Here is an 11,594-nt window from a genome sequence, read left to right as displayed (position 1 = left end):
ATATAAAACTTAATGGCTTTAATGTATAGAACACAATAGTTCTCAGTCAACGCAGCCACAATTTTCTGGTCATCTGTAAAAAAAAAAAAAACAAACAAACCCTACCACATTCAAAAATTCAACCTTCACATTTAAAAAAAGAGATCGGTTCCAGCTGCAGTAGCCCCTGCTAGACATTGCTACTTGGCAGGCTGAGTCATGGGCGGCCCAGGTTCGATTCCCAGCCTACTCTAAAAATGCCAGGCACGGGTGCAGGCACAGTGGCAATCACCTGAGATCCCACCTGCTTCGGAGGCTGAGGCAGAAGATCGTGAGCATGCAGAGTGGGCAACACAGAGAGACTCCACCTGAAAGAGTCAGAGCAGTGAGATGTGCCTAGGCCCTGCACCTTGGAAAGCAGAGGCACGAGGACTGTGAAATGGTGAGATCCTGTCTGAAAGACCACACGCACCGCAAAAAAGTAAAAAATAAAACGGAGACTGAATCAACTCAACTTCGGATGCAAAACAAAAAAACAAAAAGCAAATGACAATAGACTAACTATCCAAACATTTGACAATTGGGAAACTGTCCCATAGAGACTTTAAAGGCCAGCAGGATTCATTTATAGTTTGGCATATGCTAATTGAAGGGGCTACAGGGCCTGGAGCTAAAATATTCTATTGTAAGATATTATACATGAATGAATCAAACAAATGGTAGACATGTATATATATATATATACACACACACACACACACACACACACCACATTAAAGATTCATAACCAATGCTGTGTGACTTTAAAGAAAAAATTGGGGACAGTGGAGAGAAAAGAAAATGTGAAAAGAACCACAAGGGAGCATTTCTATCCAAAGCTACTCCAATGAATATCTACCACTAGGATGTCAAATCTTTCATCTCCAAAGAAATCAATCAAATAAATTATAAAATGACCTCGCTCACATTTGGGACATACTCCCAAGCACAGTCATCTTTCTGACGTTTCGGTTTCACTTACTATTTGATGACTAAGTTCTTTCTGGCTACAAAGATTTTCCTAATATATTTTAATTAGACAGTTAACACAGAAGAAGCTGCTCCCTCTGAGGCCGGACAAACTTCATGAAATAATTTGATCTAATGAAGATGAACGGTGGAGGGAAAAAAGAGAGAGTTTATTGGTATTTCTTGCAAAACTTTCTCTCAGTTGAAAAGCTCTGCAGTCACTTAATGTTTTGTTCCAGAAAAAGAAAGCAAAACTAGTTGGGAAAATATCCATAAACTTATTGTTTACTAGCATAATACAAAATAAATTCATAGATGTCGGTCAACTGTTTCTCAAAAACCAAATGTGAACGTTTAATCTTGTAACTTAAGAACTGAGCTTTCCACATTCCTTTATATAGAGTTAGCATCTGTAAATTGAGACTTTTTTTTGGATAATCATGCAAATTTAATTTGTCCCTGGAAACAAAAACACAACCTAACAGATTAACAAAACATGTCCTTTAGACAATATTTTTTCTATGAATTTTTCTTCACTGTTACCATTTTTATCCTTCAGTAAACAGAAACTACTCTAAAAAAGTTTATGTATTTTGAGCTTACAAGAGCTAAGCTTTTAGGACAAACAGTAAGACTATTAACTATAGTCCTCGTGTTGTACATTTCAGTGTCGGAACTGGCTCCACTCTTTTCAAAAGTAAATCCTAAAAATTTTTGAGTTATTAAGTTATATGAGCTTAGAGACATTTCTACTGCCGTAGATGCTTCTGTAAAATTGAATAAAGATTTTATTATACCACACACACAAAAAGCAATCGGTACAGAAAAGGCAGTTTTGGGTTATCCTGTTGAGAATTTCTTTCCATGATTTGTCCCATTAAAGTATAGTTTTCAAAGCAACCACCACGACAAAGGAAGCATCTAATTAGTCCATTTTCTTCTGATCCAAGAATGCTGAACATTTACTGTCCCATCTGTAGTTGTATCAGCAGTGTAATGAACACAGTTTATATTACTTAACTATTCTTTGAACTCCAAGAACTGTTGAAGTCTTTTCTGATGTTCTGCAGATGCTTGCACAGCACTAAATGAAACATAAATTCAAAGCATAAGCTTTATTTTACATTAAGCATATTAAGTGAACCACAGAGCACAGAGTCAATATTTTTCAAAACAATTAAAAATGAATAGAAATCTTCACTTATTTAGTACTTCTGAAAAAGCTGGATGAAAACCCCTTTTAATCTAATGAAGAGGAGAGCCTGCATTCAGGAATGGTAAGCCTCTACCTTCTAAGAGACCAAAGCAAATTAAGACTGACAAGTGAAGGCATCAATTTTAACCTGCTCTGCCGTGGAACCTGCTGTGCAGAGTTCCAGGCCTCGCAGTAGATTTTCTGGATTTTATTATTTTATTCAAACCAGATTCCCACATTATCTTTGAGTTGTAGAGAATCTGAATTGCCTTTAATATAAAATCCTTTAAACTAAAATGTTTGGTTAAAACACAATAGACTCCATTAATCGTTTCAAAGGTAACAGCTTGGTGGTTTAGATTTACTTTTCCCTTTGAACATAAGTAGTGTTTTGGATGGGAACACTGAGTTCTCTCTCTACCCTTGCCACTGCAAAAATATGTTATCTTGACAAAATTAGGGTAAATATACACTGAAACTAGTATAAGACTTCCTTTTAAATCTCTGGGCAAAAACGGAATACAATCAGAGAGTCTGGCTTTCTAATTCTTGAATAGGAATATATGATTACTGAATGATAAAATTCCAGATAACTACAGGTCATATTTAAAGTGCCAAAACAATCTTATTTTAATAATTTTGCTACAAATCATCCTAAAACATCTTATACATGTCTCTACTTCCTAAAACCATGTAGCTACCTCTAGTTGAACTGTTCACATATTTCACTGTACAAAGATGCCCTCTAAGTACCAGTGAGGCTGTCATCTGGAACTGAATGGCAGGGAGCTCTCTCAAAAACCAACCTGTGGCTTTCCCATGACTCTCCTCGCCACTGCGAGGTAGTAAACTGCCCCTACTATTTGTTGTTGGTACCCCTGACTCTTATAGCAATCTCTGCCCCTTAAAGATTGATATTTTTTTTTCTTTTTTTTGGGAGAGGTTTTTGCTGTAAGGTGCGTGTGCTCACTAGAAAGAGAGACAGAAAGCAAAAAATCACCCAGAGGGGAGGGCCACGCTGCAATCCCTTTTCCTCCATTCTCCTCTCAGGATCATGGGCACACATGCGCACACGCCCGGTGTGAGTTTAAGCCACCAGGTCCAGGACTTGAACCATGATCAACTACATGGGAGTCCAGCAGCACAGCCACTATGCTAACTGCTGGTCCTGGCTTGCATTAATTTTTAAAGATCAAGAGTTTACTTCATTTTGGGACCAGCAGTTGGCATAATGGCTATGTTGGTGGACTCCCATGTAGCCGACCATGGTTCGAGTCCTGAACCCGGCAGCTTAAACACACCGGGCGCAAGTGCACGCGTGCCCAAGATCCCGAGAGGAGAATAGAAGAGAAAGGATTGCGGCGTGGTCATCCCCCCTGGGGTGATTTCTCACTTTCTGTCTTTCTCCGTCTTTCTGGCGAGTGCACGCGCCCTACAGCAAAAACCTCTCCAAAAAAAAAAGAGTTTACTTCATTTATACCTGGTTCTCAGAGTAGAGCTTTAAGGTAGTAAATAATTAGGTATATATACAATAATAATATTTGCTGTCCCAATAAATGTACAGTGAGCTCTCCCTATGTGTAATCCCACTTTGTTTCTATTATAAACACCAAATGAGGCAAAGTGAGTTTGACATCCTCTTTTCATGGGAGCATGAACAGAATCAGAAAGGTTCAGAAGTTCGGGATGCAACAGTCTATTGGTTAAGAGTACAGACACTGTAGCTAGAGCTCTTGGGTTAAAAAGATTTGAGATCACATTCTGCTTCTGCAATTTACTATTTGCATAATCTTGGGAAAGTTATTTAAATCATTAGGTAACTTGCTCACAATCACAGATAGTCAATGATGTCACCAAATAAAATTCCAGATGTTTTAACTCCAAATCTAACATTCTTTCCATCATTTCATTCTGTCTTATATTGATCTCATTAATTTTAGTGCTCTTCTCACAGAAAACAAAGGCAGAATTTCATTGTCATAATTTTTAATGTCATTTATCTCCCCTTCTTACCTAAGAAATCCCTATTTTCCCCATTCTCTCTACTTTTTGCCCTGTCTTCAACATCTGTATCACATCTATTTCATTTTCTAAATTCATCAGTGAGTGCTTTCTTTTTTAAAAGAATTTTAAGTTCTATCTTCCATGAGAAAAGGGGGTAACAGGTACCCCCAATAGGGTCTTCATGTCACAATCCACTTCCAGCCTCAGCCAATCAGGATCATGGGCATGTGTGTATGTGTGCGTGCCTGGTGTGCAAGGGAGACCTCAGGGTGTAGACCTGGGCCCTTCCTCTGTGACTTCAGCACTGCAGAGCATGGAGTTACTGCTGCACCACCATGGCTGGCCTTCATGAGTGTGTTCTGAGTGTATCCTATGTGCTAGTTTGTGTCTTAGAGATACTCTAGTGCTATAGATGTAAAGAAGGCAGATGTTTGGGCCAGCTGGTAGCACGGCGGCTAAAGTGGCTGGATCACACATGGCCAATTGCACAGTTCTAGTCCCAGATCTAGAAACTTGGGAAATATGCTGGGCGTGTATGTATGGATGCCCAAAATCCCAAGAGAAGAAAAAAATAGGGGACTGTGGCTAGCCATCCCCATGGGGGGAAGGGATTTCTCGCTTTCCCTCTGTCTGTCTCTCTCCAGCAAGCACACACGCCTTCTAGTCAAAAAAAGGGGCAGATGTTTAAGAAAGACCCGATTTCAAGTTCATGTTGTAATGTGATGATGCACTGCACTGTGCTACTTGGCAAGTTTACTCTTTTGTGCTTCAGTTTTCCTATCTGCACAATTATGATAATGTCTACACCTCACAGGATCTTTGAGAAGAGTAAATGAAAAATGTGTCAAATTTATTGTCTAGAATAGTGCTGTCCAGTAAAGCGTTCTGCAGTGATTGAAATGTGTTACCTGTACGTTGCCCAATTCAGTAGCCACTAGCCAGAGTTATTTATTTATTTTTGGGGGGAGAGGTTTTTGCTATAGGGTGTGTGCGCTTGCCAGACAGAGAGAGACAGAGAGATAGAAAGTGAGAAATCACCCCCCAGGAGGGATGGCCACGCTGCAATCCCTTCTCCTCCATTCTCCTCTTGGGATCTTGGGCACACAAGCACACACGCCCGGCGTGAGCTTTAAGCCACCAGGTCCGGGACTCGAACCGCGGTCGACTACGTGGGAGTCCAGCGACATAGCCATTACGCTAACTGCTGGTCCCTAGCCACAGTTATTAAGTTAATGAAATGTGGCTCATGTAACTGCCAAATTTATAGTTTTATTTAACTTCAATAAATTTAAATTTAAATTGCCAAACATAGCTGCCATATTGAACACTGTGAGTCTAGAAGACACTCAATAAATAGTTATTTTGTTTGTTCTTAAACAAGTTAATTGTTATAATAAAGGGATATCTACAGCTTTTCTGCAGTCTCACAGACTCCAAGTGCTCCCTAACACCTGCTGCTGCTGCTGCTGCCTGAGACCATGGGAGTGAAAGGAAATACACTACCTGCTTCTGAAAGCAGGGGCTATGAAGAAGTCCTAAACTATTAAAGACTGCATACGGAAAAAGCAGAGCAATCTCTGATGCTTTCTATAGTTCACTTATAACAACACAGTTTCGTTAATAAATTGTCGCCCTCATCCTGCCTAGCTAGATCATTTCATGAGAGAAAAGCAGTAAACATCAATGAAACTAAATATAAACCGGTCTGGCATTTGTGGCTCTCTCTCTGGTTCTGAGGTGGTGTGATCTGCCGGTGTTTTTCCAGCATGATTCACAACTCCAGGGGCTCGGTTATGGAATACTCTGCTCACTCCAAGACTTAGCTTGCTGACCAACATGTAACAACAGGCTTATTTTTAAAATGCTTTTCTGAAAAATGTTCTCAATTTTTTGTCTTTTTTTCTCCTTTAAGGACCTTTTGCTAATTTAAAAAATATGTATCTAATTATATTTCCTGCTTTTATAGCTTTCTATCCTCTCTTTTGTCCATTTGAAAGAAACCTCTAAAGGTTACAATAAGTCATATTTTAAAATATTAGTATTAAGCCTAAGTGCAAGATGTTACTTCACAAGGGGATCATCAAGGTCCCACCAGAACACTCCCAACAATGTGACCCCTCCTGATTCCCAAAGCGCTGTCTCAGGGGAACTCCCGAAAATGGACTATTATCCTGGATCGAAACAGGTAAACTTACTTCAGATGTTCACCAAACGTAGTAGTTATTCTATAGATGGCAGTTTTTAGTGATGCCCGGAATGCAAATCTCAAAGTTTTATAAGAAGTATCCACAAGGCTTCCTGAAATCCGAGATGGCTTACTGGAAGCATGAGGAAGCTTGAAGTATTTGTCAACTGCCTAGACCAAGAAAGAAAACACATTGGTTCAGATTATTAAGAAAGCTGACTTAGCCCAAAGAATTATGGAGATTTTATTTTATTTATTTTTAATTTGCTATAGGGCACATGTTCTTGCTGGAGATGGGGAGAGAGAGAGACATATATGAGAAAGCACTCCCCAGAGATGACCACACACCAGTCCCCTCTCCTCTATTATCCTCTCAGGATTTTGGGCACACATGCACATGTGCCTGGGATGCTTTTCAAGCTGCTAGGTTCAGGACTCAAACTACTTTAACTACCATGCAACCTGGCTGGCCCAGGGAGATTCTTTTTTTAGGGGTACATGTGCTCACCAGAGAGACAAAGAGAGAAGGAGAGTGAGAAATCAGTCTCTGAGGGGAGGGTCATGCTGCAATCCCTTCTCCTCCATTCTTCTCCTGAGATTTTGGGTGCGTGTGTGTATATGTGTATATACACACATACACACACACACACACACACACACACACACACACACCCAGCATGTTTCTCTAGATGCTGGGTCTGAAATTCCAACCATGGATTGGCCATGTGGGAGCTAACACCTTAACCTCCACGCCACCTTCTGGCCCGATTTGACTTCAGATAAACAGATACAGGTACACAAATACATACAAACATACCATAAAATATATTTCAAGACACTTTGAAAAACAATGCAGTAGAAACTCAACTACTTTAGCAGCTACCAGGGCCCAGTAAAAGTCCAGGCCTTTTCTCTAAAAAGAAGCTATACTTCAATAACCTTGAAAATACAAATTATGGGACCAGCAGATGGCGTAAAAGTTACGTCGCTGGACTCCCATGTAGTCGACTACAGATGGGAGTCTTGGACCCAGTGGCTTAAAATTCCACTGGGAACATGTGCGTGTATGCCCAAGATCCCAAGAGGAGAATGGAGAAGAAGGGACTGTGGCATGGTCATCCCCCCGGGGAGAGATTTCTTGCTTCCTGTCTTTCTCTCTCTGGTGAGCACATGAGCCCTGTAGCCAAAATCTTTCTCTAAAGGAAAAAAAAAAAAAAAAAGAAAATCTGGGAAGTAAAACACTGACAGCCTACTCTGCTTATGATATGCTTCAGATAGGTGTATCTTTATTATGGATGTCAGCAAGAAGAAACAAAACTTTACATAAATATAGCTACTTACTAAACCAGTTGAACTTCCTTCTCCACTCTAGAGTAGGTGAGGCAAGAGTAAGAAATCACAAGTGAATCTGATACTATTTATAGTTATGAGAGTAAGAAATAGAGATTTAAAGTATCTTTTAAAGGCCAGAGGCAAATCATATGGTTCTTTTAATTGTCAGAGAAAGCATCTCTCCCAAGTGGGGTATGGTAACACGGCAGCCCTTTCTCCATCTCATCAAGACTCTGGACCCGCACACACACACACACACACGCACACACACGCATGCAGCGTGCTTCTCAAGCCACCAGGGTGGGATCTGAGCTGTCGTTGGCCATGTAGGATCCAGCTCCCAGTACATAGTGCTTAGCAACGATACTATGAGGCCAGCCCAAATAATCTAATTTTTAAATTAGATAGCTACATTATGAAAAGAGATAGATGAAGTTGAAGTGTTAAGTGTGTTATCTACATATTATAGTGAGATAATGTCCAAAGTAACAAGACATAACAGCATAAGCTTAATATTTATGATTATGGATGTAACTACAAAAAGAACTGAAAACGAGTTACAATTTTATCTGTCATCATGTTTTTAATTTCAAGAATTCTTTCATGTCATCTAAGTATTCTTTTTATCTTACTATTCAATTTTTGTTTCAAGGGTGCAATATCCTCTTATATTTCTAAGGATTTTGATGATAGCTTTTGTCTTTTGTTCTCATCTTTTCATTTTTTTAGTTTCTTCCAAGATGCTTTCCCCCCTTGGCTTCTTTTGGTCTCTGTCTTCTGCATTACAAACTGCTTAGGAATCTGCTGATCCTTGGCTCATGACTGCAAGTGGGACTTCCTAAAGAGCTGCCAGAAGCTCTGAGTACATGGTTGGGGGTTCACAAGCTTCACTGTAAGGTGATCTGCAAGGACTCTACTGGGGTGAACCCCCAACCCCAGTTACTTTTGATCTTCTTAAATGGGTCAGATTTCCTAGAGTCTTTATTATCCTGTCTGGAGGGCCTGGCCCCCAGTGTTTTGGGAGCCAGAGAGGAACAGAGGTACTATGCTTCAGTATAGTACCCACGACTACATCTGGACTCCCACAATCCAGAGACCCTGTGTTCTAAAGAACACCCCAGGCTGAAGTAGGGCAATCGTTCCACAGCAGCAGAGATCTAAATGACTGTCAATCAGCTCTCACCCAGCCTCCTCATTCTGCTACCTATCCCTCCATTCTGGGTTCCAGAGATACCTGGTGCTTTCCTTCCCACTGCCAATTTGGGATTTGCTTCTACAGTCCTTATCAGTCATCTCAAACCATCTCCTTTCTAGCTTTGAAACTCTGTTGCTGTTTTGTCTTCTCTTATCTATGGATCTGTGTGTTTTTTAAAAGTCCTTTTACCAAAGTTTAGAAGAGTTTCAAGAGGGGCCGACAGGTGGCAAGGCTCTAGACTCCAATGTGACTGACTACAGTCTGAGTCCCAGATGTTGACGGCTTGCTTTCTCACTTCCCCCGTCTCCTGTTCAAATTTAAAAATAATAAATAAAAATTAAACAAATGATTCTTTTTTTAAAAAAAGTTAAGTTTTGGGAAAAGAACAAGATTTGGTGCAGTGTTCAGTCTATCATGATAACTTCAACTTCAATCGTTTATTCTTTAAACAATCACTTATAAGAGTGTTTCCCAAGACTAGGACATACTTGAGATAATTTTAGGCCACATGAGAGGTAGTATTTGGTGAAATGCTTAAGCAGTGTTAAATAACACTGGGAGAAGTCATTTTCTTTTTAATTTTCTTACAAACCTGACTAACTCCCAATATACCAGGAAAAATAGTCATTATCACTAATCACTAGAGTCCAATAGACCCTTTTAATTTTTTATAGTCTAAAAACATTTTATTAAAAAAAAACATAACAGGATAGTATAAAATAACCTTATAGAGGGGCCAGCAGGTGGTATGGTGGTTGAGGTGCTGGACTCCCACATGGTGGCCACGGTTTGAGTCCTGGACCTGGTGGCTTGCTTTCTCACTTTCCCTCTCTCACTCTCTCTGGTGAATTAAAAAATAATGATATCAATAAATAAAACTAAACAAATAATTCTTAAAAAAATAAATAACTTTAATAGAAATTTAAATAACACAAAGCAAACTCAAGTTTTACTCTGCATTTCCATGGTTTGAAAAATATATACCTGAAATAGGCAATGTGTAACAAGTTGCTTATCACATCATGCATAAACCTGGGATTCATCTACCTTGTAAATACTGACATTATATTGAAGATATATCTCTAATAAGTTCTAGTTCACTAATACTTCTGGCTCTTTTTCTTGCATTTGCAACATCAAAAAGCAACTTTTTTGTGGTGTATGTGCATAGTGGTTTTTCTGTTTTGTTTTGTTTTGTTTTCCCTGTCATTATGCCAGAGAGTATATGCATTAGAGAGAGAGGAAAAGTAATCTCCAACAGGCCCTGGTCATGCCACAATCCTTTTTCTTCCAATTCTCCATTCCATCAGAATATTGAGCACACCCAGCACATGAGCTATGGGTGCCAGGACCTGAACCCTGGTCAGCCATGTGGGATGTAGCTTCCTTTACATGGTGCTTCACTGCTGCACTATAGGGCTTCCCCCCTCCACCCTTTTTTAAGGCAGGGCTTTGCTGTATTACAATCTTCCTGCCTCAGCCCCCCAAGTGGCTGAGATCACAGGTGTCTGCCACCATGTCTGGTTTGTTCAGATAGGGCCTCACTATACTGTCCATATTAGCCATAAACTCAGGATCCTGCTGCCTCCGCAAAGAGATGGGGAACTGGGACCACGGTGAGTGATACTGCGCCTAACTTGGCTGGGTGGGCCAGGAAGCAAGCCTTGGTCTCCCACATGGCCCCAGCCTGCCAAACAGTGGCAGTGTCCAGCACGCATTGTAGCTGGGCCAAAATGCAGTATTTTTGAAAACTTATTATATCATCATTTTGTTGAAAAATCAAAGCCATTTTCTTCATACCACAATTGCAAAATATCTTTTTATTCTTAGGTTTATAGATACAAATTCAAATGACCAATCCAGTGACTTTTTTCACTTCACTATCGTCTATTTCCTTCTGATCACCTTTGCATATATACACACCTACTTTCAGAATCCTTTCCCTTAGAAACTGTGTAAATGCTGGTACACATATAACAAAGAAGATGACAAAATACTGTCATATGTATGCTTAGTCAAAGTGGGTTGATTCAAGTTCTTATTAAAAAATATCTCAGGGCCAGCAGGTGCAATGGTGGTTAAGGTGCTGGATTCCCACATGGCCAACTACAGATCAAGTCCTGAACCTGGTGGCTTGAAAATCACAACAAATAAATAGATAAATAAAATATTAAAAAAAAAATATATATATATATATAATGTCACAATGTCTTTCCTACTGAATGACTTTCTAGCTGAGAGTTCTACATACAAGGGGTCTTCAAAAAGTTCATGGTTGGGTCGAAAGGTGGCACAGTGGTGAAACATGATGCTCTGAGACTGACCCAAAGCAAGGTTCTGGGTTCATGCCCAGAGACCTCCTTGACTAGCCTGGGTACGCGCAGCCTGGGCTGAGGCTAGGGGTGGATCGCGGTAGCACTGCTGCAGGTGCTGCCTCTTCATGTCCTCTCTCATTCATGAAAGAAATAAAGAAAGCAGATGTTTTGAAAAGGTTCATGAGGCCAGCCACTAGCATGGTGGTTAAGGTGTCTGAATTCCACGTGTCTAACTGCACAGTTCAAGTCCCAGCAGCTTGAGAAACACATCAGGTGCATGTGCGTGTGCGCCCAAAATCCCGAGAGAAGAAATGGAGGAAAAGGGATTGCGGCATGGCCATCTCCCATGGGATTTCTCATTCTCTCTCTCTCTCTCTCTCT

The 11,594-nt window shown here is 40.2% G+C and overlaps 1 protein-coding gene across 1 annotated transcript in view; it reads right to left on the bottom strand.

Annotated features, from left to right (window-relative positions):
* Positions 1 to 275: 275 nt before the first annotated feature.
* NDC1 (NDC1 transmembrane nucleoporin) overlaps positions 276 to 11,594 on the bottom strand; it is a 71,348-nt gene continuing 60,029 nt past the window's right edge. The window contains exons 21-22 of the mRNA XM_027772244.1: positions 6,382 to 6,542; positions 276 to 2,071 (exon numbers count right to left, since the gene is read on the bottom strand). Coding sequence (XP_027628045.1) covers positions 2,008 to 2,071; positions 6,382 to 6,542 — 225 coding nt within the window. The 3' untranslated portion in view covers positions 276 to 2,007. The remainder of the gene's footprint in view (positions 2,072 to 6,381; positions 6,543 to 11,594) is intronic.

Source organism: Tupaia chinensis, unplaced genomic scaffold, assembly GCF_000334495.1.
Source record: "Tupaia chinensis unplaced genomic scaffold, TupChi_1.0 Scaffold000259_1, whole genome shotgun sequence".
Taxonomy (NCBI): Eukaryota; Metazoa; Chordata; class Mammalia; order Scandentia; family Tupaiidae; genus Tupaia; species Tupaia belangeri.
The sequence above is the reverse complement of the archived record's forward strand: the minus strand, read 5'-3'. Positions and strand labels throughout refer to the sequence as shown.